Source organism: Cololabis saira, chromosome 23 (genome assembly GCF_033807715.1).
Source record: "Cololabis saira isolate AMF1-May2022 chromosome 23, fColSai1.1, whole genome shotgun sequence".
NCBI lineage: Eukaryota > Metazoa > Chordata > Actinopteri > Beloniformes > Belonidae > Cololabis > Cololabis saira.
Window position 1 is genome coordinate 20,761,653 of NC_084609.1, and position 24,696 is coordinate 20,786,348.

Below are 24,696 nucleotides of genomic sequence, written 5' to 3' on the forward strand. Positions count from 1 at the left end.
GTCCAATTAATTTTGAATCCATTAAATCAAATCATTTCAGCAGAAATTGAATTAAAGAGACAATGAAAAATGAATCGATTGTACTAAATCGTGACTTTGTTGCAGTCCGTCATCGTCAGCAAGCACAAGGTGACATTAGAGACAAAAAAACACAAAGAAAAACTAACCGGCAGCAGATTGTAGACACATGATCACTCAAACTAATCCTCTCCTGAACTCGTGCAGCAACGGTTTCCAGTAATTTTAGGACGTCCTACTAGCAGTGAACTGCAGGAGTCCAAAACAGAAGAAACAAATGCGTGGGATCGTTTTTTCTCCATCACTCTGAGGAGACATTTGCTTTATTTTTGCAACATTACGAAAGTTGAGTAAAAGCAGGTCCAGTTTCGTGTACGGTTTAAAAGGACAAACTTTTGTCAAAACTATTCCATTTGTTATATATTGTTATAAAAGGCTACAGTAAGCCAACTGAAGAGACATAACAGACACACATTATATCTTTTATATAAAAACATGAAGGCAAAAATACCTCAATTCTGTATTTGTTGAAGACTGAATGTAAAAGCTCAAAGCAGTCGCTGTGTGTGAAAAGCCTGGTGGTTACAAAACAATTGTTAAAAATAAACACCAATGATTCTGAACCTTAAATACCTATAGTTTTTTAGGTGGGTATAAAAAATGTGTACAATATGTACGTAGAGGCAGGAATGTTTCTCACTTGTCATAAAGGGTAGTAAGTGTGTGTGTGTATGTGTGTGTGTGTGTGTGTGTGTGTGTGTGTGTGTGTGTGTGTGTGTGTGTGTGTGTGTGTGTGTGTGTGTGTGTGTGTGTGTGTGTGTGTGTCACTGATAGCTTGATTGATGAATATCACCTGCATCGTTCTGTGAATGTTTTATCCTGGTGCAGAGAGACGGTGGGGCTGGGTGCCAATATTTCTGTTGACCGCTACAACGTTACTATTATCCAACCCAAATTCTGTAAAAATACAAATGTACTTTGGAAGTATTTACAAGAAGGAAGAAATAAAATTCACTAAACTGCAGTAGTGGAGTTATGCTTTTATTCTTGGATAGCGTGTTGGACAGATCCCTGCATTCCCTTCAAAGTGGCTATTTTTGTTTGGCACTGTACAATAAGGCCATTGGTCTGAAATGTGGTCATTGACTTCAAAAGCTACATAATCTAGTAGATATTTGAACCTAATATCTAAATATTTTTTTCCACCAGTTTTAAAGTATTACGTCTCATTGTCAAGAAGCGGTTACTAGATGCTCTTTCAAAGTGTTACTTAAATGTAGGGTTACTTGGTCAATTTGGACTTTGGTATTCTGAGGCTTATGTTGTTCACATGAGCTGTAAGCACCTTAGGCTCATCTGAGATCAGAAACCGGTGCATGAGTATGGATTTGAATGCAAACTCACAAAAGCAGAGGTTGCCGGAGCGGAACAGGAGATCTTGGTAAACAAACTGTATGAAGTCATGAGAAAACATGAGGAAAAATATCAACATACCCCTAGAATCTATTTAAGGAGGTCTGTTGCTGAATATGATTGTGAATCTGTGTCCTGTACGGTACATAAAGAAGGCGCCTGAAGTTGACACGCTGCTGATGAATCCCTGAGCCCGCAACCTGGAGACACAGTTAAATTCAGCTCCTTGCAGAGTTGGTGCAAAATCATTACCGGCAGTTTTTGGATTGAACTTGTCGCTGTAATTTACCTCGGAGGATGGGCTGGACCCGGTGCAGAGGCACTTGTTGCAGCCGCAGCACGCCTCCTAGCCAATTAACACCAAAATCCACCCCAAACAGATTTTCAATTGATAAATCTTTAATGATACCAGGGATTTTACACAAATACACACTTGGCGGTGCTAATTTAAAGCAAATAGGAGGCTTGATGAAAAATTCCCCTGGCATGAGTGGGGTGGGGGTGGGGGGGAGATAAATGTTTGAATAATTTATCACGTTTAATTGACATGACGGCGATGCTGTAAACAGAAATGTTTTGATGTTGGTAATGCATTTTGACGCAATGAGATTTTGGGACACTTCCAAGGAAGAGGGTATTGGTACTGGAGAGATCCGGGAAAACATCTATTTATTCTATATGCTGGATTACATGTACAAACATTACTGTTTTTCTGTTTAATAATACAGGAAAGGTGGCGGGCCATGATAGGCAGTGAAAGTGATCAGCACACACAATGATACACAAGCCTCGGAGCCAGCCCCGGGCTAACGCACTTCGGGTTGACCCCAAGAATGTCACACCAAACAAGGCTGTAAATAATAAGACCGAAAACAGGAGGAGATGGCTGGGAAGAGGCAGGGAGAATTCTCAGGCAGAGCACCGAGCGTGTTTTCCTCTGGCGCGCTGATACATACAGGCACACATCAAGATAAACAGAGAGACGGCTGAAAAACAGGGCCTCCTTGTCTTATTCAGTGGCTCATGTTCCACCGGGGACCTACAGGTAGCAGAGGTTACATGGCCAGCAGGTGCAGGGCCAACACATGTCCGATAAGAAACCGATCTGCATGTGCTTGCCTGCTTTCCTGTCCGCCCCAGCCCCTGGTAAACATCCCGCTTATCTGCAAACAAACAGAGTTTACCAGTGACTATGAATGAATACATCAAATTTTGATAGAACTACCATGTCGGGCTCCCTGGCGCTCCGAATGCATCTCCTCCATGATACAGTGTACACCTGAATACATGAATAGACAACAAGCAGGCCCTCGCTGTTTGTAGGGGTAATGTTGACTGAATTTTTAAAGATGTTATTTTGATTTGACACGACTGGCGGCTTGGTGGACTTCGGAGGAGGGAGGGAAGGAGGCGTGGGGGGGGGGTACGAGACAGCCAGGAGGAGGAGACGGAAAATCATCCAAGGCAGTCTGCGTCTGGGGAAGCAGCAGAATAAACAGCGGTGGGAGAATCTGGGGAGGACAGAGACAAAAGACAATCAGCTGGTAAGAGATGGAATCACCATACCGGCTGTCATGGGGATGGACAGTATAGAAAGAGCGAAGGGGGGGAGGAGGAGAAAAGATATAGAAGCCAGAAGATAAACAGATCCAGAGATGACAGGCTCCCTGTGACAATCCTACACAAAAAGACATAAAAGAATGCACACATAAAAAAAGAGTCAGATGCAAAGATAATTTATAGCGTCAGATGTCAGCGTGACAGACAGCAGACTGAAGTCACTCCTGCAGGTAATGCAAGCGACTGACATATGTTTCCTTCAATGTATTACCAACAATAATAATAATAATAACCATAAAAGCCACCACAATCCACCAGGGGCGTCAATTGGGTATGGCAAGGTATGGCAGCCGCCACACCTTGGCTTCATTTGTTTTTTTAACACATTTATGGAATTACTCTGTCTATTTGTATTGATTATTCTATTATTATTTTGTTTATTTCGGCATGTTTATATAGACACATTTCATCTCCAGAACATTATACATTGCATACTCAGCACATGACGAAAAGGGTACGGGAGAAGCTGACGCTTATCAAAGTCCCGCCCCGTTCTATGTAAGATTCATGATCACATCAACAACAGAATTCAGTAAGATACATAGTTTACCACATAGCAATTTGTCTAATTTCATCCTTCACAGTCCAGATAGCATGTATGTTTGTACACATTACTTAATACATATAGAATAACTACAAATGCAACTCAGAACAACATGATCAATTTCACTAGTTATTATACACTGCAAAAACTGAAACAAGAATATTTGTCTTATTTCTAGTTAAAATGTCAAATTTTTAGTAAAAAAAAATCTCATTACATTTAAGACAAGACTCAAAAACAACCATTTTCAACTGTTTCAAGTAGATTTTCACTTAAAATAAGTGGAAAAATCTGCCAGTGGAACAAGATTTTTTTTCTTGTAATGAGAAGATAAATCTTGTTCCACTGGCAGATTTTTCTACTTATTTCAAGTGAAAATTTACTTGAAACAGGTGAACATGGTCAAATAACAAGTTATTTTTCTGGTGATGACTCTTGTTTTAAGTGTAATGAGATTTTTTTGACTAAAAATTAGACATTTTAACTAGAAATAAGACAAATATTCCTTTTTTTTTTTTTACTTTTTGCAGTGAACGAGACTGCATTTGAAAAAGTTCCAATTTTCTTGACCACACATAAGCTCCATAGCAGACTTCTGTGATGAGTATTTGCTGGACGTGTTGATTGATACTCTAGTTAAGTTCTGTGACTCGTAACCTTGCCATACCTTAGCTTCCACTGAATTGACGCCACTGCAATCCACACACAATGCAGAGAGGTGGGGCTCGGAGCAAAGCTGACATTACAACACGTGCATTTATGTTGCCTGATGATACATCAAAGGAAGACTCACCTTTAGCAGAGGAAATAAGACGAAAAAGCAGAGGCCCTCGCTTTATTAACTCCCAATCAATAAACAGGCAGTCAGTGGCGAGGTAATCAGGAAACACTGGCAAATGGCCTGACAATGTATCAAAGCCGACGCTGCGAGGCAACGGCGCAAACTCTAACAAGCATTTTATTACCGGTAGCTGTTACTGACATTAGTCAAAAACCAAGAGAGATAAAATAGAATGGGGAATGCAGTGTGGCTGGCTGAGAGGGCCCCTCGGCTGAGAGCGCGTACCTCCCGTGTTTGATAGCCACACGCCTCCTCTTTGATATGATAAGAAATATAAATTGTTTAAAAAACATCAAATAGCCTGCGAGCTGGAAGCAGGCTTGCTGTGACGGATATCTGGTCGAGGGGGGCGATAATGTTGCTTGTCCACAAGTCATGGGAATATTCTGCTGCAGGCTGCAGGCAAGTCTGAGTGAGACGATGATGTAGTCTGAGGAAAAATGACTTTGAAAGAATGCATCCTCTGAATGATCGGTTGCCTCTCTTTGAGCTTTGTCTACATCGCCCCCGCGCTTTCATTTTCACTTTGGTACCGTGAGCTATTATTAGAATATTTACGTAGAGGAGAGAAGTAATCAGTCTGTAGGAAAGAACTCTGTGTTTTGTTGCTGTGGCTGGTTGAGGTCACACGAGTTTTTACAGTTAGGTCATTTAGTCAAAGTTAGAGTTCAGCCAGGGTTGAGATCATAAATGTGAGTGGAAAAGTTCTGCAGCCATGCCTGAACCTTGCAGTAACTAGCAGTAACTCTTTTAGGTGAAATCGGCAAGAGCAAGCCGATGCACTTTGTATTTGGGAAAAGTGAGTAACATTTACAAAAATAAACCCTTTTGCGCTCAAGAGTTTGATAAGAAAGTTGCTAACGATCAATCCGCGGTCTAAGCTACAGTCAATAGTCTGTTTGCTTAATATAACAAAATTCCCACTCTGCACAAGCAACCAACACTACCAACAAGAAATCTAAACCTTTCTAATTACTTCTCCCTAAAACCTTACATATAATGTACATTTGACACCTCCTGGTTATTTGTTTGTTTCTCTCTTGCTAGCAAGATTAAGCTAAAACTACTAAAACTACACATTTTGGGCACTGTGACATCATCAGTGGAAGGTTGGATGCAAAATTGACTTTTCTCCCAAAATGATTATATTGAAATATATAGAAGGTTTTCACAGGACACAGTTAGTTGGTAATCATCAATTATCAATAATATTGATAATAATGATATATTATATGGATCACTTACTCAACAAGGTGAACTTTGTGGTGCAGGAGTGATTTTGCAGCATTTCCGTACTTGGGGACATTATTGTTTTTTTCAAAAGATTGTGCTTGCAAGAAGTCTGATAAGTGGATTATCAGCATTATATGAGAGACGCACTGTTTGAATGCACTTGGTCCTAATCTATTGTTCCTCATTTATGTTTTCTTCATGAAACCAGATAAATAACAAGGGTTTATTTGCTAAGCCGAGCTTAGCAAATAGAAAAAAAAAACTAAGCAAATTAATTGAAAATTAAGTATAATTGATTAGATTGCAGTTTAATCATTTTTAAATGTAGTGACGCCTAGTGGTAAAGGTTTAGATTACAACCAACTAAATGCTCTCAGGCTAATATACTATATGGTCACCCTCTTAAAATGATGGGCCTAAGCAATATTCTTTTCAAGTTTCTTCAGCAAACTGGAAAAAAAAAAAGTAAAAATATGAGGTTTTTTGATATCTAAGCCTGGGGGGGTGTACTGAGTTGGCTGCAATCTAAAAGTTTGCCAGCAGGTGTCACAACATTTTCGACTGCTATTTAATCAGTTACAGTTTAATCAGTAAGTAGCTGAAACTGCTGTGGCTCCAGAAGTCTTGGGAAAAAAGTAAGTCAGACTCATGCGACTGACTCAAACCCAAATTCCTGAAACTATTTCTGGCTTGTAGGGATCTTTATCTCAAGGATGCCAGAGCGGTGTTGTCACTGATATCATTCATCTCTTTCTGAGACACTTCCAGATCAATATTTTGGTTGATTCAATGCAGGAAAATTCACGTTTTTCTCCAGATCTTACGGGAAGGAACTGAAATACGCTGTGGTCTGGACCAATTGGTGAATATACTGTAGATATATTTTCACATGTCTGATAGTTGTTTTTAATATGAATATTTGACATACTAAAGGATGCAGACATATATAACGTTCATCCTCTGCAGAAATCGCAGAGTGGAAGGTAAAATATTTACATTTGAAACAACGAGAACAAGAATTCAAAGTATTACAAAGTTTAAAGAAAAAAGTAAATGTAAAGCATCTAAAAATGATGAATAGGGACTGCATTAAAGCAATTAAAATACTGAGGCACAAGTTACTTGCATACCCGCGCTCATGGCTGTGCTCTTGCTGTTAGAGAGCCTTGTTCAGGGCCACAGCTTCACCCTGAGGATCACATCCAGGTGTGGAGCACAGACTGATATTCACCCACTCCTCCCGTCAGCTAATTTGTTTGTTTCGTTCTGGGGCATGGCTGATATTAAAAGGAGATGCTGAGCAGCTGGGAAAAGAGAGATGGAGGGAGCTGGGGAAAGAGGGAAAGAGCGGCAGGAGGGGTAGTGGGAAGGAGGGAGAGATGAGTTTACAAGCCTCAGGTATGTTGAATGGGTGAGTGAGAAGATGCATAAAAGAACGCAATGAGATAGAAAAAAAAAAAAAATCTCATCCAAATAATTTTCACCCTGTGGGCGCCAAAATGCAAATCACAGATCAAAGAGGTTTGCAGTGGAAACTAACAAGATTGGAAGAGAATATCATCAAGCTGGGGTTATATATGTATGTTCAGGATGTGAGGGAGACATGCTGGACCCAGGTAATGGAGCTGACCTGCACTTGAGCGCTGCCCCCCACTGCCACTATCATTTCCCTGCTTCCCTTCTCCCAGGGTTACAACATGTACAGTACACTGGAAAGTAATTTACTTTATCCTTACAGTAATTTTCTTCCCTGACGGTTTCTTTCAGTCTTGAGTGTTTATGAAGCCTTTTCATCTGCTGGTGAATGCGCACTTTAAAAAAGCCCCCCGTCAAAGCGGGGACAAATTCCTCTAAAGAATGGACTGGGATGCAAAAAACATCCTTCCTTCATCTGAACAACTCCAGTAAACAGTGTTGAAATGTAAACCAGTATTACATTCAGTTTAAATCACACGGATAGGGTTAAATCATAGATTTGCTATTCATGGGCTTCCACACACAGATGTGAAAGAACATATAGTAAATGTAGCGGGGGTGGGCTAAACAGCTATAGATAGAAACTCCCGGGAAGGATGTGATTTGGAGAGGGAAGGCTGTGCAAGGAGTCTCCACATTAATGCCTAATTAATGCCTGTCTGCCTGTTAATGTCTAATTAACAATTTATGTCCGTCTTATCCACCTGGAGCTGTCATAACTTTTCCTGTCTCCCGAAATGAAATGTGACAGTGTTGTCTTGTGGCACGTACTTTTGTTGTCTGGCTCTGACTTTAACTGGCAAAAGACAGCTTGTAAACAGATTGAAATCAATTATATATTTTGCTTTATGAATGTTGATTCGCGTGGACTCCATGGCTCTGCCTAAAAAAAGAAAACCCACAACTTGTTGATTATGGTTTTGTGTTTTTGACCTTACAGATATGTTGACCTAGTTCAGGGCTTGTCAGCGAGCATTAACACGACTTGAAGACGCGTGCTATGAATGTGCAATGACAACACACAGCACTGTGACAGGTAAAGTAACTAAACAACACTTCTTCAGGCTGAGGCAAGTGCAACTTCTAGATATGAGTCACCTCTATACTTAAATTTAAAGGGCATATCTGATCAAATAAATAAAGTTTTCTGAGCTTGAGAGTTTATATTTCCATTAAAAGCGCTGACATAACACAACCATGTTGCTCTGTCTGAGGATGCATGAGACTTTAAAATAAGTGATTGAAATTTGCAAGATGCTGTCACATAACAGGCCCAGATTAAAGTTAAAATGTGTTTTTCTTCCACAAACTTCACATAATGCTACATTTGTTGTTCCTCTGTAGTGAGTTGCACATAACGTTAAAAGATGGACAACAATTGACTGTATGATGAGACACTGATAAATGTAACTGGTTCCCTGATAAATGTGACTGGTTCTGCCCAACTCCAGTTAATCTAAAAATATGCAAGCGAGTAGAACAAACAAGAACACACCAAACTTAGCTCAGTTACCACAAGCTACTTATCTTTCCTCATTTCAGATGTTGTTTTTGCAGAAACGTGATCATCTGGATTTCATCAAAATGTCAGGAAATCGCAATAAAATTTAAAAAAATGACGTATTAAATACAGTCGGACTATTTCCTCGACTTTCTTCTTCTTCTTCTTTCAGGTTTTCCCTTTAGAGGTCATCACAGTGATGCTTCCTGGATGTTTTGTGGAAAAAGTATCAAAAGCATCTTTAGTTCCTCTGAAGTGGGCTACACATAAAGTTAAAAGATGGACAACAATGGACTGTTTGATGAAAAATGATAAACGTAATACACCCACCTTTTCTCAGTTCACACGTGCGTAGGACAATATACACAAATGTGTTTTTGATGCACACACAAATATAACCTGATTTACAAACGTTTTTTTTGTCTGTGAGCTGCGCTGGATTTGCGTGTGACTTTTGAGATTGGCTGAAACAACGGAAGACGTCTGATTGGTTGCAGATCCTTCAGTGTTAAAAAAAACATATTTGTGGATTGAGTCACGTCAGGGGAGTCTCAAAAGTCACACGCAAATCCAGCACAGCTCACAGACAAAAAAAACGTTTGTAAATCAGGTTATATTAGTGTGTGCATCAAAAATACATTTGTGTATCTTGTCCTACGCACATGTGAATCGGTCTGTGCATTTGTGAATCTTGTCCTGTGCATTTGTAATTTTGTCCTGTGCATTTGTGAATCGGTCTGTGCATTTGTGAATTTTGTCCTCTGCATTTGTGGATCGACGTGTGCATTTGTGAATTATGAGACTGTTCTAGCTCCATATTAAAGCCCCCCAGAGCAGGCAGCTGAAGGGGCAACCCACTCGCTTGGCCCTGGATTCCCTGCGAAAACAGGAAAGGGAGTCATCGCCAACTGAAGAGATTGACTCTTTTGGCATCGGCTCCTAGTGGTTAGCCAGTGAACTGCAGTGTTTCCTGCTTCGGTATTCACAACTCTGAAAAGCAGGAGGTGTACACCCGATAAAGGAGAGGGGGGGGGCGGGGGCTTAAATCCAGTGTCTGACCCCGCCCCCTGAAACCAGCTGCTATGAAGAGAGATGTTGAAATGTGATTAAAAGGGAGCTGTTGTTTGTATCTATGCGATAGTTTGTTCTGGATTGAATTAAAAAGTCAGGAAATTGCATTTTTTTTTTAAAAAAAGGTCATGATGTATTACCTTTAAATACAGTCTTTCAGGTTTTCCCTTTAGGGGTCATCCCAGTGGATCAACCCTTTTTCCAGATAGTACTTTCCATTCCTTGTAAATTATTTCAACAACACAAACTACATCTGAACAAATTCCCAACCGTTTGCACATTATATAAGTGTAGTTTCGAAGCGAGAGAAAGAGAAACACCTCCAAAGAAATAAATGTCTCCTTCAGAAGGTGCTGGTTAATTTCCCAACAGCTTCAGCATCTCTTTTCAGGTGCACTCCTCTAAGTGCCATCTGAATCAGCACCACAGCCCTCCACTTGTGTGGATTAGCGGTTCGCAGCACTTTGACTCTCACTGCTGCAGGATTCAGAAACACAGCTGGCTTTTTATGGCTGGTCAGCAGAACCTGCACCGAGCCCTCTTTGAAGGCCCTGCTTCCGCGGCGCCATAGTTACTTTCTCTTTTCTAGTATTTGCTTTTGAATGTAAATCCTTAATCCTTCCATCTTTTCCTTTCTTTCGGCCCAGCCGTCCTTCCGCATTTTCTCCCCGTGAACCTCTCCATCGCCTCGTTATTACCAGCTGTCCACATTTTCCCTGCACCCGGTGTCACCTGCTTTGTAATCTGATTATTTCGCAGCTGAATTACTATCTGTATTTAATGCTGATTTTTTTTTTCTTCTCTCCCTCTCAGTGTTTTTATTCTTTTTAAATCTTGATGAGTGATGCAGGAATGAGCGGAGGTGGGGTGGGGTTCGCTCCACTCACATGTCTAGCGGATATGCCAGGGCCATGCTAATACACGACAGCTGATTTATGCGTCTGTATTCTTTTATTTATAAAAAAAAAAAAAAAAATAGCAAGGGGGCTGATTCCTGATATTAATAATACAAGTGGATCCTTTTTGATTAGGCTTCTGTGGAGAGCTGTGCATATTCAGCATTACAATTAAAGCCTCTGATGTGAAATAGGAATGACACGCTAATGAAGCGAGCTAGCGAGCCTGAACCGCGACTGTCCAACAGCATTATGGGCCATCTCAGATGAAGAGTAATTATACGAGGAACACTGAAATGTCATTAAAAATCTTCAGTAAGTGATTTAACCTACCATTCCTCACTACTAGATATGTTTTTTCCCTGCACTTCTCAGCAACCTCCAGATCAACTCCCAAGTTGATGCCCCCCCACCCCCCCTCTATATTTTTCTGTTTTTACACAAGGCGAGTCTCTTCTGCTGAAGTTCCACACCCCATAAACACAAACGCTCTCAGATGCACTTGTCCCGGTTTCAATTTTGGAGATGGCGCTTGATAATTGAAATGATTCTATTACAGATCCCATTATGAATTGGTGATTCGGGCCAGATGTGATTACCATGGGTTCACAGATCCAACGCAGCCTTGTCATCCGTCCGTACCTTAAAGTGCTTTATTTATCACAACTAAACACGCAGAGGAGGGAAATGGCAGCAGGAAGAGGTATAATATGGTAAAAGGAGGGCAAATGGATGATGATGGGCAAAATGTGTTGTTTCTAAGAGGATTTAGATAATCTGATCCGACCCCTTCGCTCTAGCTTGATGGGCTCATTTTTAAAAGAAAAAGACTTAGTGTCAGCCTGGAAGGGTTGTTGTTGTTTAAGAACAAGACAAACAAATAATGGAGCAAATTATGTTGCAGTACGAGATTCATAAAGAGCTGTTGTCAGGCTTTATGTGGGTGAGTGTGTTTAGTGTGTGTGTGTGTGTGTGTGTGTGTGTGTGTGGGGTGGTTTGTGTGGGTGGGAGATGGCATGTGTGTATGAGGCGGATAATGCCACAGGCAAGAATTCTTGAATCTCAGCAGTTTCCCACTATTTTGTTGGGTTAATCCCTTGTTTCATTTGGCAAAATAGGCTCTTCTCTTGCATGTATTAAACCGATGCTGGAGCACCTCGTCCACACAAAAGCACCCTCACATCTGGTGGCGTGATGAGTGAAATTTTAGGTAATTTCAGGTTTTGTGTGGCTCAGCAGCTCCATGGATTGAATAAAAATGCAGACACGGAGTAAAAATACAGGTGAATTTCAATAAAAAACAGAGAGACCAGTGGAAACTACACTCTTCACAGATGTGATGTAATCCTACACGCGCCTCAGTGTCTTGGCGGAGCCAGACTCGGGACCAACCAGGCAGTTCCTGGCTCTGGGTGGGGCAGAGGAAACAGGGCACAAGCGTCCCCTCGCCCACCGCCCAACCATGCCTCCCAGCTATGCAATTATTTTTGCGCCGCGTCCACTATCAACTTGAGAGCAATGCAAATTATTTAAGACGTGCTTTTTCAGGGCTCGCAATTATAATAATGATGATCTCAATTAGCGTTGCCATTGCCTTGGACTATTTAGCAGGCAATTTTGCAGCCCGGGGGCGAGGGGTCCTCTCGGAAGCCAACACGCATCATCAGGTCCGAAGGACTTCGGGGGGGGAAAGAAAGTGACCGAGACCGAGCCGGCTCTCTTAATCAATAAACTGAGACTGAGGATATTTACCAGCCAATCCCACGAAGCCACGGCTCATAAATTGACCTAATTGGTCGGTGTTGGAGATTAAATAAAAGATGCCAGGATGCAGTGGCTTTTTCAGACGTGAAGGATGCAAGGAAAAGCTAGCGTTGTACCGAGATGTGCTGAGAGCTATTCTCTGGCAGTTATCTGAAAACACGCTCTGATGCATTCCCTCTGAGAGTTGGAGTGATAGCACTCCTTTGTATGCACCAGAACCCGAGCGCATACATACTAGTACATACACTTAAGTTTAGTATTCTGTTGGCACACGTCATCCCGCCAAGCATCTGTAGGTCAGTCTGAGCTCCAGACTGTAAGATCCTCACTCATTCAGAGGCCAGATTTGCTACTTTGATTTGGATCCGGGTCCACAAACACATAACATTGGTAATAATTTTTCATTCTGTGGCACGTGCAACGCAGACAGGAACGATAAGACCCCGGGAGATGACTTCAGGAATTGGGGGAATATGGGACCCTATGATCACAGAAACTATCCTTTAAATGGATTGGATGAGCCAGACTGATGCTCTTCTGTAATTGTTGCTTTGGACTCCTCTTCTTCTCTTTTTTAAAAGAGACACGAGCAGATCTGAGGACACATGGGGGGGAAAGGAGTTCAGGTTATAGCCACACGTGACCGTGAGATGAACTTTCCTCAGAGCCGTCTTAAATTGAGTAAACGTGACATATTTAACTGTTTCATCTAATTCATTCCAATAAAAAGAAGCAAATATATGTGCAGTTAGGAGGACAAGGTCATGAGGTGAGAAGACTAAGGACTAAAACTGGGATAAAGGAATACTAAGATCAAAGAATGAAAGAAAGAAAACCAAAATCATAAAAAGAAACAGACATCCATCCATCCCTTTTCTAAACCTGCTGTATCCTTTGCAGGGTCACGGGGGTCTGCTGGAGCCTATCCCAGCTCATCACAGGCGAGAGGCAGGAGGAGATCCTGGACAGGTTGCCAGTCTATCGCAGGGCCACATATATACAAACAACCAGACACACTCACACTCACACCTACGGGCAATTTAGAATCACCAATTAACCTACTACGCATGTTTTTGGACTGTGGGAGGAAGCCCGAGTACCCGGAGGGAACCGACGTAAGCATGAGGAGAACATGCAAACTCCACACAGAAAGACTCCCGCCGGGCCAGGGAGCTCATATAAGCGATTAAATACCATAAAACTCTAAATTGGTTACTTCATGTGTTGGTTTTTATACCCATTAGAGAAACAATAAGTTAAAACTTATCAGTGATGCACGGTCATACTTTGTCTTTTGTGTTTAGGCTAACTGTCAGCTTAATTAAACTCAGCTTTACTTTAGCTAATGCTGCATTAGTTAAGAAAGTAAACAATCCCTCAAACTACAAACACTCCCAAACAGTCTTTTTCAGAGCTGATCATCTTTCCATAGCCTTGCTAACGTGTCGTGCAGGAGAACCGCGCCGTGCTGCCGCTCTACATTAGTGGGAAGTTTTTTCTTCTCCCCGCCATTGATGTGGAAAAGGCTTGCTCCACCAGCTACCCTTTCTTTTATTCATCGCACTGTAAATAACTCCACTTTATGAAAAGCAGCCAGCGTGACTCACGGATACCTCTCTAACCACAAGCCATTATTATTTCATGGCCTTTGAAAGAAGGGGTCTATAGCAGGCGCTCTCACACTTTAATGCCGGAGCTCCCTCTGATGTTGTGTAGTACACAGCGGCCCTTGTTGCGCTCCGTATGCAATCCCTCACTTGAATTCACAAACACTTCCAAGTGCATAAATAGCACGGAAGACAAGTGCCTTGCGAGCTAGCTAATGCTCTGGAACGCCATTGCTGAGGAGATAACAGGAGCCTGCCAGAGCTGATGCCTGGGACTGTCATCGGGGGGGGGGGAGGAGAAAGACAAGCGCGTCTGTGCGCCTTTATGAAAAATGCTGTTGTTGTCTGACCTCTCACGGGACATCATATGGCAAGGCGAAAGAACATGCATCAGCGTTACGATTAAATGACCAGCGGATATGATTCAAAGGCTCCCACGGTGTCCCTCTGAGCACCCTTTGGAACGTGTAGAAGGCTCTCGGCATACAGACGAGCTAATGGGCAACCTATTGGTCATGGTAGATTCAGTTTGAATCTCAATGAGGGTGTCAGTGTGTGGCTGCTCCATGACCGACAAGGTGTGGTAGGCCTGCTGGAGTTGATTTAGCCACATTGCCTGTCATAGCCAGTCAACATCCATCAATCGAAAGGCTAAAAGGCGTGTTTTTCTTTTCTCTCTTTTTTTTCCCCTCTTTTGAAGTGCCAAGAGGAAACTGCTGTCTCAAAGATGGATGGAAACGAAAGCCTGATGCAATTTCACATCTTTGTTTCTTCTACATGATGCGGAACCTTGATGGTAATAGGGCATCCATATATACATATATATATAAAAAACTTTTTTTTACACGAGTATGACACCAGACTTAATAATAGGGTTCGTGCCAAAACCACTTTAGCAGTGTGTAGCCTAGAAATGAAGCCTGGTTGGGCCAGTCACTTCTTATAAAACCCTTTCAAACAGTACACAGCAGTTTTCTGTGTATACTGGGACATGCTTGCGGTACATGAAAGCGGCAGGCTTGAGTCATACACAAGCTAAACCCATTACAGGTCCAGAGGGGTGGGCATTAACCCGCCTTGTCCTGCTCCTCTAAACAAGACTCGAGGTGCTGGAAGCTGCAGAGGAGCCTTGTAACATATACATTAAATTTTAATTGTTTTTTTCTTTTTTTCCCCCGACCCATTCCTTTACATCTTTGAAGTAGCAGCTCTTGAAACCTAAAAAGTGTAATGCCAGCTAGATTTTTTTTTCATGCCTGTGCCTTTTGTAGAATAAAAAAGATACACTGCATGTGCAACTATGGAAGGGAAATAATTTAGTCTCCGATGATGTAGGTAGGCAGTTGCTTTTCAAATTCCAAGTTTTGGTCCTTTATTTTATTCAGCAGTGAAATGCCATGAATACAGAAAATAATGTCTGTTACAATTCTCAACCATGACCTTCTAATGTCAGAGAACCTTTAACGTATGGACACAGTACACAGTAATTAGAAGTATCAAAAGAAGTAGTTGAATCTTGATGGAAAGGAAATTAAAAAAAAAGAAAAAACAAAAAAAAGAAAAAGTTTTCACCAATTACATAAACATGTTTGCTACAGTCCCAATTTACTGTATACATAGGGGGATCATATTCTCAAATATTAGAGAAGGATAGCAGTAGAAAGGATACATGACTCAACTGCCAGACATAATGCTTCATAAAGTATGCACAGAGGTACAAGCAATAAATACACACATTAGGTTAAGCCTTACAGCTACGCAAAGCAGATGCAGAAAAAGCAGGTTTTGCTATTCTTAGCGAGCAATGAGAGAGAGAAACAGTAAAAATTCAGGTAAGTCAGAAAAGAAACACTGATCTTTTTTTTTTTCTTCCTCTTAGAAAAAAGTCTGGTAAATTTATGGGTCCACCAACGTTTTTTTTTCCTTTTTACATAAGTATGCACAGTTATCAAAATACAGACAAAATCAAACCCAGAAAATCCAGACAATCCTAAAATCTAGTGGAGGAGCAGATCGCAGTTCTGGAGGTCTTTCTGGTATTTATGTGCAAGCAACTATTTTAGACTTTTTTTTTTTTTTTTAGTTTTTTTTTACTTAATTTATACAAAACCCATGCAAATCTACAGGTAATACGCATTCTGTGGCTGACAGGTTTTTATCCCTCCCCAAACAGTACATCTGAGGTAACTCACTCCTATGCATTGTACATTTAGGCCATCATCCCCGTGGTTTTTATTATATTCTTTTTATTAGTTCTTGTTTCCAGTCCACCAAATGATTTTTAGACATGCATTTTTAAAACACAATATTCCCTTACAGGTAATCTATACATCATCATTCTACAAATGTTTGCGGAGAACCTATTACAATGCGAATCTTCCATCTTGACGCAGGGAATGTAAACGTTGGTTCGAGCCACGTCCTGTGAGACAAGCGCAGTAAAGTGTGGCGCTCTCATAACTCGTGCAATCCGTCGTAATTGTTCTGAATTTGTTGTGCAGAGGTAGAAGCTTTCACAAAGCTTTTTTGGGTAAGTGGGAGAACCCTTACTTTTTCTTTTTTTTTTCTTTTGAAAGACACAGCGTCCTTTTTTTATTATTTGGTGTGATAAAGTTATTAAGGATGTCGTCTTTCAGACGTTTTGCTGACTCTGGCTCCGTATTGTAGGGATAAGTTTGGTTCCTGGGCCCGGGATCCTCTCGATGAGGTGTGTGTGTGTGTGTGTGTGTGTGTGCGTTTGCATGGTGCTGCATTAATCTACATTTAAAGCTCTTCCAGCTACTTCCAACACAGTGTGTTTCCATTTTGGTCAAAACCAAGTTATTTGACGGCATCTTTTGTTTTTTTGTTCTCTTTTATTTGCAGCTAAAGAGCCAAAACGACAAAATTGAGGATCTGTGTGTGCGTGTGCCTGTATGTTAGTGTTTGTGTGGCTGTTTCAGGACTTTTCTTTTCGTTATCCCATGCAAAAGGAGGCAGAATTTTGTGTAACTTTGGTTTACTGAAAACAGAAATGACCTTTAAAGCAACAAACACTTTTTCTCGATGTTATAGGCTGAGAGGAAAATGACGGGATGCAGTTTCTGCCACTACTCCTTCTCCGTCGCGAGACTGTAAATGCTGTGTGTTATAAAAAGCTGCTCACAAATCTAAACACCGTACATCAGTTGTACCTGTACCTGTGATCCACACAAATGAGTGTTTAATGAAATTAAAGCAAATTTACCTTTGACTTTAGATTTCCTCTTCGGCGATGGCTACTAGTATTTGCTTTTACATGAGAACCAAGCCACATCATTTCATATCAACTTGAAATTATTATGACTTATTTGGCTTTACTAGATATTTTCATGTTTGGTTAAGGATGTTTTCAGTTACGCTTCCGATGCTGCTCCGAACGAATCCGCCACGGTAGTAAAACATGACAACGTTGACAGTCCCACTTTTAAAGGAAAGGGAAATGGAAAAGAAAAGACTTCTGACGTGTAATGAGCAACGCAAAAGAAAAAAAAAAAAAACAACTTCACAACGACACAAAGTTTTTCTGCACTTCCACTGAATACACGAATGCTTTGTTTTGGTCTTGGTCCACTTTTAAAGTTAGCTGCTCTCTACCAGTGAACTCAGCAGCGTAAAATGCCTCCAGATCAAATCTCACACCTGCAGGACATCTGGCAGAAAAATCTCCAAAGTGGACAATTTATGAGTTCTCATATTACAAATAAAAAGTCAGCGTTTCTATCTGCGCTCTTTGTTATGATCATCTTTGTATAGGGCTAAATGAAACAATCCCAGAGGTTATTCCAAGGTAGTTTGCGGAACGAAAGCTTCTCTTTGTACTCATTTAAAGTCACAGAAGGCGACCAAGAGGAGTTTGGTGGCTTCTGTCTGTAAGCTATTGGCCATTGCTCGTGTTGGCTTTGGTTTCTAGCAGTTGCCTGTGACTGTTAGCAGGTAGACAAAGCTTTAAAACTCGGAGGTAAGGAGAACAGCAAGAGGAAAATTATGCGGGAATGCATTTGTTTTGTAAATGGTGCTATTATTGTTTCCCCAACTTAATTTCCAAACTTTTAATCACAGAGAGATACACTGGAAGTCAACTTTTCCTTTTCCTTTTTTTTTCTTCCCTTCCTTTTTTTTTTTTTTTTTGGACAGCTGTAACAACAGTCTTGGTACCGCAGTTTCATTTCTGGCATGATTCAGGGGATGGCATTTACAGTTGGTGGTGCCAAAGAAAAGTAAAAATAAACTCATATTTGGAAACTAACAATGGTAAAAAAATTAAAAAGGTAAAAATAATACATTGTTTTTTTTCTTTATAATAGTAGCAACATACAGGCAGTGACACAAACTTCTGAGACTACTCCTGTGCAAATGATAACAGAGCAACAACTTGAATTGAACCAGCAATTGTCTCTGGACGTTAACAACTACTGTGGGTTGGATTATTCACAAACATAAAATGTTTTCCTTTTTGGCAGTATATGAGGCCGCTAGCTTTCAACGGAACATGATTTGCTTATTTGTCTCATGTTTCTTCCCGCCGTTCATGAGTCCATCATCCTTGTACTGTACGTGGCCAGGCCACCCCTAAAGAAACAGCTCTCGGAGAGTTAATTATTTTAAAACAGACCTCTCGCGTCTGTCTTGTTTGGGGATCCAGAAGGGCTGCAACAAAGAGTTCCTTTGGATTGGTCTCTGTCCGGATACATGCTCAATAAATAGTCTCAGTGGTGAGGGAGACAAAGACGGTCAGCTGTGGTTGCTTGGACTGTGGAGTGGTTGTTTTTTTTTTGTTGTTTTCTTTTTTTTTAGTCTGGTAGGTCTGTGTGAGAGAAACAGTGCTGTTGGGTGAAGGGATACGTCGACCAAAAACGGTATCCTAGTCACTCCAGGTCATCCGATAGGTTGCCTTCCTCCAGCTCCCGGTCGTCGTCCAGCTCTGGACTGTGATTGGCTGTCGTCACGAGTGACATCGGACAGTCATCGTCATCCATATTGAGGGGCTCCTCCTTCACACGAATAGCTGGCCTGTGAGACAATCGCATTGATAACTGTTAGACACCTTTGTGCATCTCGTAGCCATGAGAACATGTCTGAAAATGGAAAAAAAAAAAAAAAAACAGCAACTTTTATTGCTGCTGTTCTTAAGCCTTTAAGCCTTTTTTTACTGTGATGCAGTTCGCTGTTCAGTTAACAAATACGTGTTCGGTTTTATCAGAAATAACAAGCAGCACATGCATTATCCAGTTCAAGTAACAACCATGCTGTTTGCAAAACGCTAATTCGACATGATGCCTCACGTCTACTGTAAGTAAGAGCATAAAAATTGCATGAAAAACACGGCCCCAGTAAGGGCGATAAGCCGTGATGTTCCAGACATGTTTGGCATTTAAAAGTTTACTGATGACACCAGGTTGAAATACATGAAAAAGAAAATAAAAAAAAAACAGGCCACATGATAAATAATGGAGAATTTCTCATCCCTGAGCCCCCTGGAGCAAAGGCAGAGGAGAGGCTTTTTTATCTAGTTAATAGAAAGCGCAGCCACTCGTTAATATGCAGGGGCTGTGCATGTCGCCCCTCAAGAGGAAAAACCGTCAGCTAGGTTCTGCCATTAATCAACTTCAGCCCCAGCAGTTCGCTCGGACACCATGATACATGTTTTTAACTCCAAATGGATGAATATCTTTAGCCACTGTCAATAAACGCTGGCCAGGAAGCGGCAGCGCTGCTGCTCACAGGATGTCTTTCCTTTCACAACAACAGAGGAGTGGGTTTGAAATAAAAAAAAGAAAAAGGAAAGAAAAGTGTTGGACGGCTAACAAGAATAATAATGCTGTCACACACAAACAAGGCATAACATGATCTGGGGCCCGAGTCGGGGAAAAGGGTTTGTGCCACGATGATAAATCTGACAAAACCTAATTATTTCTGACACATCGGATGCATCAGAAAATCCCCACAGACTGTGAAAGAGGAGAGGGAGACTTATCAAGTGGTAGTGCGTTAGGATGCGTCTCTCCTGGGCCGCCTTCATCAATGGAAGGAGGGAGGGGAGAGAGGGGGGGGCTTTGAATTTGAAAGGAATTTTTAAAAGGTACAGATGACTTTAGTATTCAGAGCCAAATACTGTAAATTAATATTCTGATGTGGCAGGATGAGGAGTGGAGTCTGATCTTAGCGGCAAGCGAGCGGAGCGATGAATATTTCTGTTTCTGTCCCCCCACATTCACGGAGGAAGTGAGAAGTGGAGGTTGCAGACAGAAAAACACAAAAACATGAAGCTGCCATGAAAATATGAATTCACTAAACATTTTTGCATTAATCTATTTACCAGTTTATCATGCATCAACTATTTAAACCACTTTGATGTTGCTGTTTGTAGCACAGAACAACCCACTAATCATCTGTGTGTGCTCTTAACATTAATTAAATGTTTATATACATCATCTGAAGGCTGAATGGGGGACTTTTTGAAGACTATTGTCATATTAAGTCTTTGTGACTGCTGGTGTCAGATTACACAAGAACGCGTGCCTCATTCTGCATAATAGAGCCTGTTTTCTAAAAAAGATCCTGATCATCTTTTAGTCGGCGTTACTTCAAAAAGATAATGAGTACATCCCATTGATCACCTGTCAGGCTTGAATGTGCGCCCCCGTTCTCATGTGCTTTTAATATGCAGCTCATTAGAGGTTTGTGTGGCTTGGGAGAAAAGGAAAAAAAGAAAAAGAAAAAAATGCGACGCGGTATTCACAGGCTGGAGCTCTCCGACACTTTATTAAAATATGTGGACGAGCCATTTAGTCGTTAATGGCTGGCTGCCATTATTGAGCCACTCAGGAGTAAACGCTGGTCTTTGCGGTGGAATAAACATGCTCCGCGCGGATGTGTGCGTGTTGTGGAGATGCCTGCTCTCACGTCAGCCGGAGATTAGCAGTGATACGGAGGTACGTCAGGGATGCAGATGAGGTCATTAGTCCAGGGGTTTAACGGTGGTTAGAAAGGGGGAAAAAGAAGGGGGACATTCATCACATCTCTTTTTGATTCATTCACTAACTCTAAAATGACTCGAAAGTGAAGCCAGACAATAAAAAGGGGTGACATGAAGACTCCGTTTTACTCAAGCTGGGTTCATTTGGAATGAGGCTGTTAATTTGCTCAAGTTGAGGAGTCTAATTGGGAGTTTTGGTCTTATACGTACTACTTCTTTAAGGCGTGCCTCTTAGGGTTGACATGAGTGTTATCACACATGTCTGCTCACACACTCACACACACAACCGTGCATAAAGCTGGCATGGCCTGGGGCAAGCTGGTCTGCGGTTAAGCAGATATCATTAACCTTTAGACATTTAGGGGAGGCAGAGGTTTGTCTAACTGCTGAACCGACGTGGTCGTGCAGAGGACTCCTCTCCCGAGAAGGGTCTTCGAGGTGATGTACTATTTAGTTTAGTGCTACGAGCCACTCTATTATTTAAACACATACTGGAAAAGCCAGTGGAGAAAAACACATTTCTTCCATTTTGAGGTTGTAGCAGCAGCAGCAGCAGCGTGAAGGCAGGGCAGGGATGGAGGGAGGAGGACGGATGGATGGATGGATGGATGGATGCACCTCATCCTCCACTCATGTCCGTGTCAAGCCAGAGTGGCCACGGAGAGAGGAAAACAAAAAGTGAAAATGAAATAATCCGTGGGAAGGCCAACAGGGGAAGATATGCTCCACTTAACAGCCACTTCAGAGAGGAGTAAACACGTCCAAATACATGCTTACACGCCTGGCGTTTATGGATCCTCGTAAATACAGAGGTGCTTAGCTAATGTCCATGTTTTGCAATAGGAGCTTTGACGGACAGTGGATGAGAAGTTTTAAAGACTTCTTTCAATATGTTTGGCTCAGACATTCCTGAAAGTCACACAAGATCAATCTTTTAAAACTCTCTCTCGGCTACATTAAAAAGTGAGACGGGAATCGGGAAGATGTTTAAAGTAATTAATGCAACACTTGCAAAATATTAATAGGAACAGTCCTGCATAATATATAGCCGCTAAACCCCTATAATGCACACAGCGGTGTAATCAAAGACGGATGTGTAATAAGAGACTATTTATAGACTCGAGCCGTTGCCTAAAACTTCAGGCTCGCTTCAGGTGAAACCAGAGACAGTGAACTTACCACAGCAAGAAAAGAAAGAACTCGTAACGCCACAGCACTGACACTGCGGGTTACATGTCACAGTTAAAGGGGCAAAGGCCACGTAGCCTGTGGGTGAATTCAGCCGAGGCCCAGATGGAGGTGAGAGGGAACTCGTGCTTGCTTTCATGTGTTATTCCTATGGCCTTTAATGCTCAGCTCAACACTAAACTATTGTCATGATGGTAGATGTGCACGCTGACATAAAAGAGCTGCCGGTGAAGTGATCTGCAGCGACTCACATGTGTACCGGAGGGGAGTATCCGGGGCTGCTGTGTCCGTTGGTGTCCAGGTGGTCGAGTGAGCCGTTGAACTCCTCGTGGGAGGACTGCAACAATGTCGGGGGGCTGCCGCTCAGCGTGATCGGGGGGCTGCCGCCCAGCATGCCGGGGGGGCTCCCGCCTAACAGTCCGGGCGGACTTCCTCCGGTGTGTCCGGACAGGTCTCCGCCGAGGAGGCCGTGGCAGTTGCCTCCCATCGGCCCCGCGGCGCTCATGAGTCCCGGGGTGCCGAGCAAAGGCAGGGAGGACTCCGCCAGGGCGGCCTGCACCGGGGAGAAGGAAGGGAGGGAGATCAATACCTGGTTAGGGTGCTGGCTAGGGAGAGGAGGGTAAAAAATGACGGATAAGACGCAATCAAACCACACAGATGCTTTTTATGTCAAATAATAAGAACAGTAAAAGTATTTAACGGCATGCAAGGCATAGAAAATAGTGAAATACAGGCAGCAGAGGGAATAATATGACATTATATGGTTATTATTAACACCTCGTCTTTGTCTTATTATTTTGCAAGCCGTTTTGCACCCATGTAAGACCTTGCAGACTAAATGCCGTCCGTGTGCCCTTGAGTGCAGCGGGTATGTATTAAGGAGGAAAAAAAAAAAAGTCACCAAAAAACTTTATCTCAAAATAATAAAAACTCCTGACACTTTCGCCTGCTGCGCATTAAAGTTATATACAGTGATTACATTTTTAAAGTTTTTGCCATGAGCACCTCGCCAGCGTACACTATGAAGCCAAATCATTTATGACAGCTTAGATAAATATTAATGCACATGCCCTTGCATTTGCACATGCCGCAATCAATCTAGGGTGGCTGCCACAGCTGAGGGAGAGGAAAAAGGAAGGAAAGGAGAGAGACGGGGAGTTGCTTCTTGGTTCGACCACAGGGTGGCCTTCTGAGTCTGAGGGTGGACAGGAAGGAGACAGGAGAGGAGAGGTGCAGGGAGACAAAAGCAGTACAAAGATCCAAGTGCCAGCAACCACATCCATCCAGGTCAGGCGTCCGTTCATACCTGTAAGCTGGCGTTTAGTGCAGTTCCATAGCCCAGACTCGAGGGTAGGTTCTTGACGAGAGATGGACTTCTTTATGAAATAGAAAGAAAAGAAAAAGTCATTAGTTCATAATCTCATTTTCAGCCGGGAGAATATGTGGTATATACTGTATATGAGAAGGAGTAAAAAGTAAAAAAGAGAACAGAGCAGTGGCGGAGCTCCTGTGATCCTGAAAAAGCCCTTTGATCTACAGCTATAGATGTAAGGAGGAGTGCTGAAGCTCGTACCCTGTGATCTTCTGCGACCTGCGTTTCTGGTACTCCACCTCGTCCACGGTCCACACTGCCCCCTTCACGTTCTCCACGCGCACGAAGCACTTGTGCAGGCTGAGATTGTGGCGGACGGCGTTCTGCGGAGAGACGGGACACGCGGGTCAGACACACGAGGGTAAAACAAATCATATTCACTCACTCTCCATCAGGAGAAAAAAAAAAGAAAAAGAAAAAAGAAGGCTTTGGAAATTGATTTTTTTTTTTCTCTTACACTTTCAAAAAATTCTTAACATTCACGCACCATTGATTTAATTAGTAAAAATTGAGTGAGAGCGAATGCTCTTACAAGTCCTGCACACAGTACGTATCAATCAGAGTAAGTAGGCTAAAAGGAGGTAATCAGCATAGCGAATGGCTTATAGTGGTGACAGAAGTGCTAATGCCGGCCTTGATAATGGTGATGTCAGTAACCCTTCCTGCTCCAGAAAAGCATAGCTCTTAATGGACATATTCCTTTAAAGATGACAGTATTGGAAGATAAAAGAAAGGAATAAAAAGTCATCAGGAAGTGCCCGCGGATGTGTACGTGTGTATTTGTGTGTAGCGGTTGGAGGGTGTGTGTGAGAGGAAAGATTAAGCTGCATCTGACATCTATATGTCCAAATATTCTCCATGTGGTGTCACATCTGGTGTTGAACATGTGCTTACATGACACACTTATCTTTCCAGTGCATTATCAAAGCTGCGTTCAAATTAAAAACGGGATATAGTGTTCATAAATTAAAACCGGTAAAGACTTATTACAAAAATCAGTAAAAAAAAAAAGAGAAAGCTTTATATTAATATGACCATATGACCATAATTAAAACATGCATCAGCCCGTACAAATAATAACCTTGGCTTTAATATCCCTTCCTCCCATATTTATCATATCCCTTAGCTTGGTTTGTACAGCTCTTTATCCAAGAG

General features: G+C 41.9%; 1 protein-coding gene across 9 annotated transcripts in view; it reads right to left on the reverse strand.

Annotated features, from left to right (window-relative positions):
• Positions 1 to 15,339: 15,339 nt before the first annotated feature.
• foxp2 (forkhead box P2) overlaps positions 15,340 to 24,696 on the reverse strand; it is a 102,687-nt gene continuing 93,330 nt past the window's right edge. For all 9 annotated transcript variants that reach the window (XM_061715260.1, XM_061715259.1, XM_061715254.1 and 6 more), the window contains 4 exons: positions 23,743 to 23,864; positions 23,476 to 23,545; positions 22,421 to 22,722; positions 15,340 to 19,015 (listed from right to left, as the gene is read on the reverse strand). In XM_061715260.1, coding sequence (XP_061571244.1) covers positions 18,871 to 19,015; positions 22,421 to 22,722; positions 23,476 to 23,545; positions 23,743 to 23,864 — 639 coding nt within the window. In that variant the 3' untranslated portion in view covers positions 15,340 to 18,870. The remainder of the gene's footprint in view (positions 19,016 to 22,420; positions 22,723 to 23,475; positions 23,546 to 23,742; positions 23,865 to 24,696) is intronic.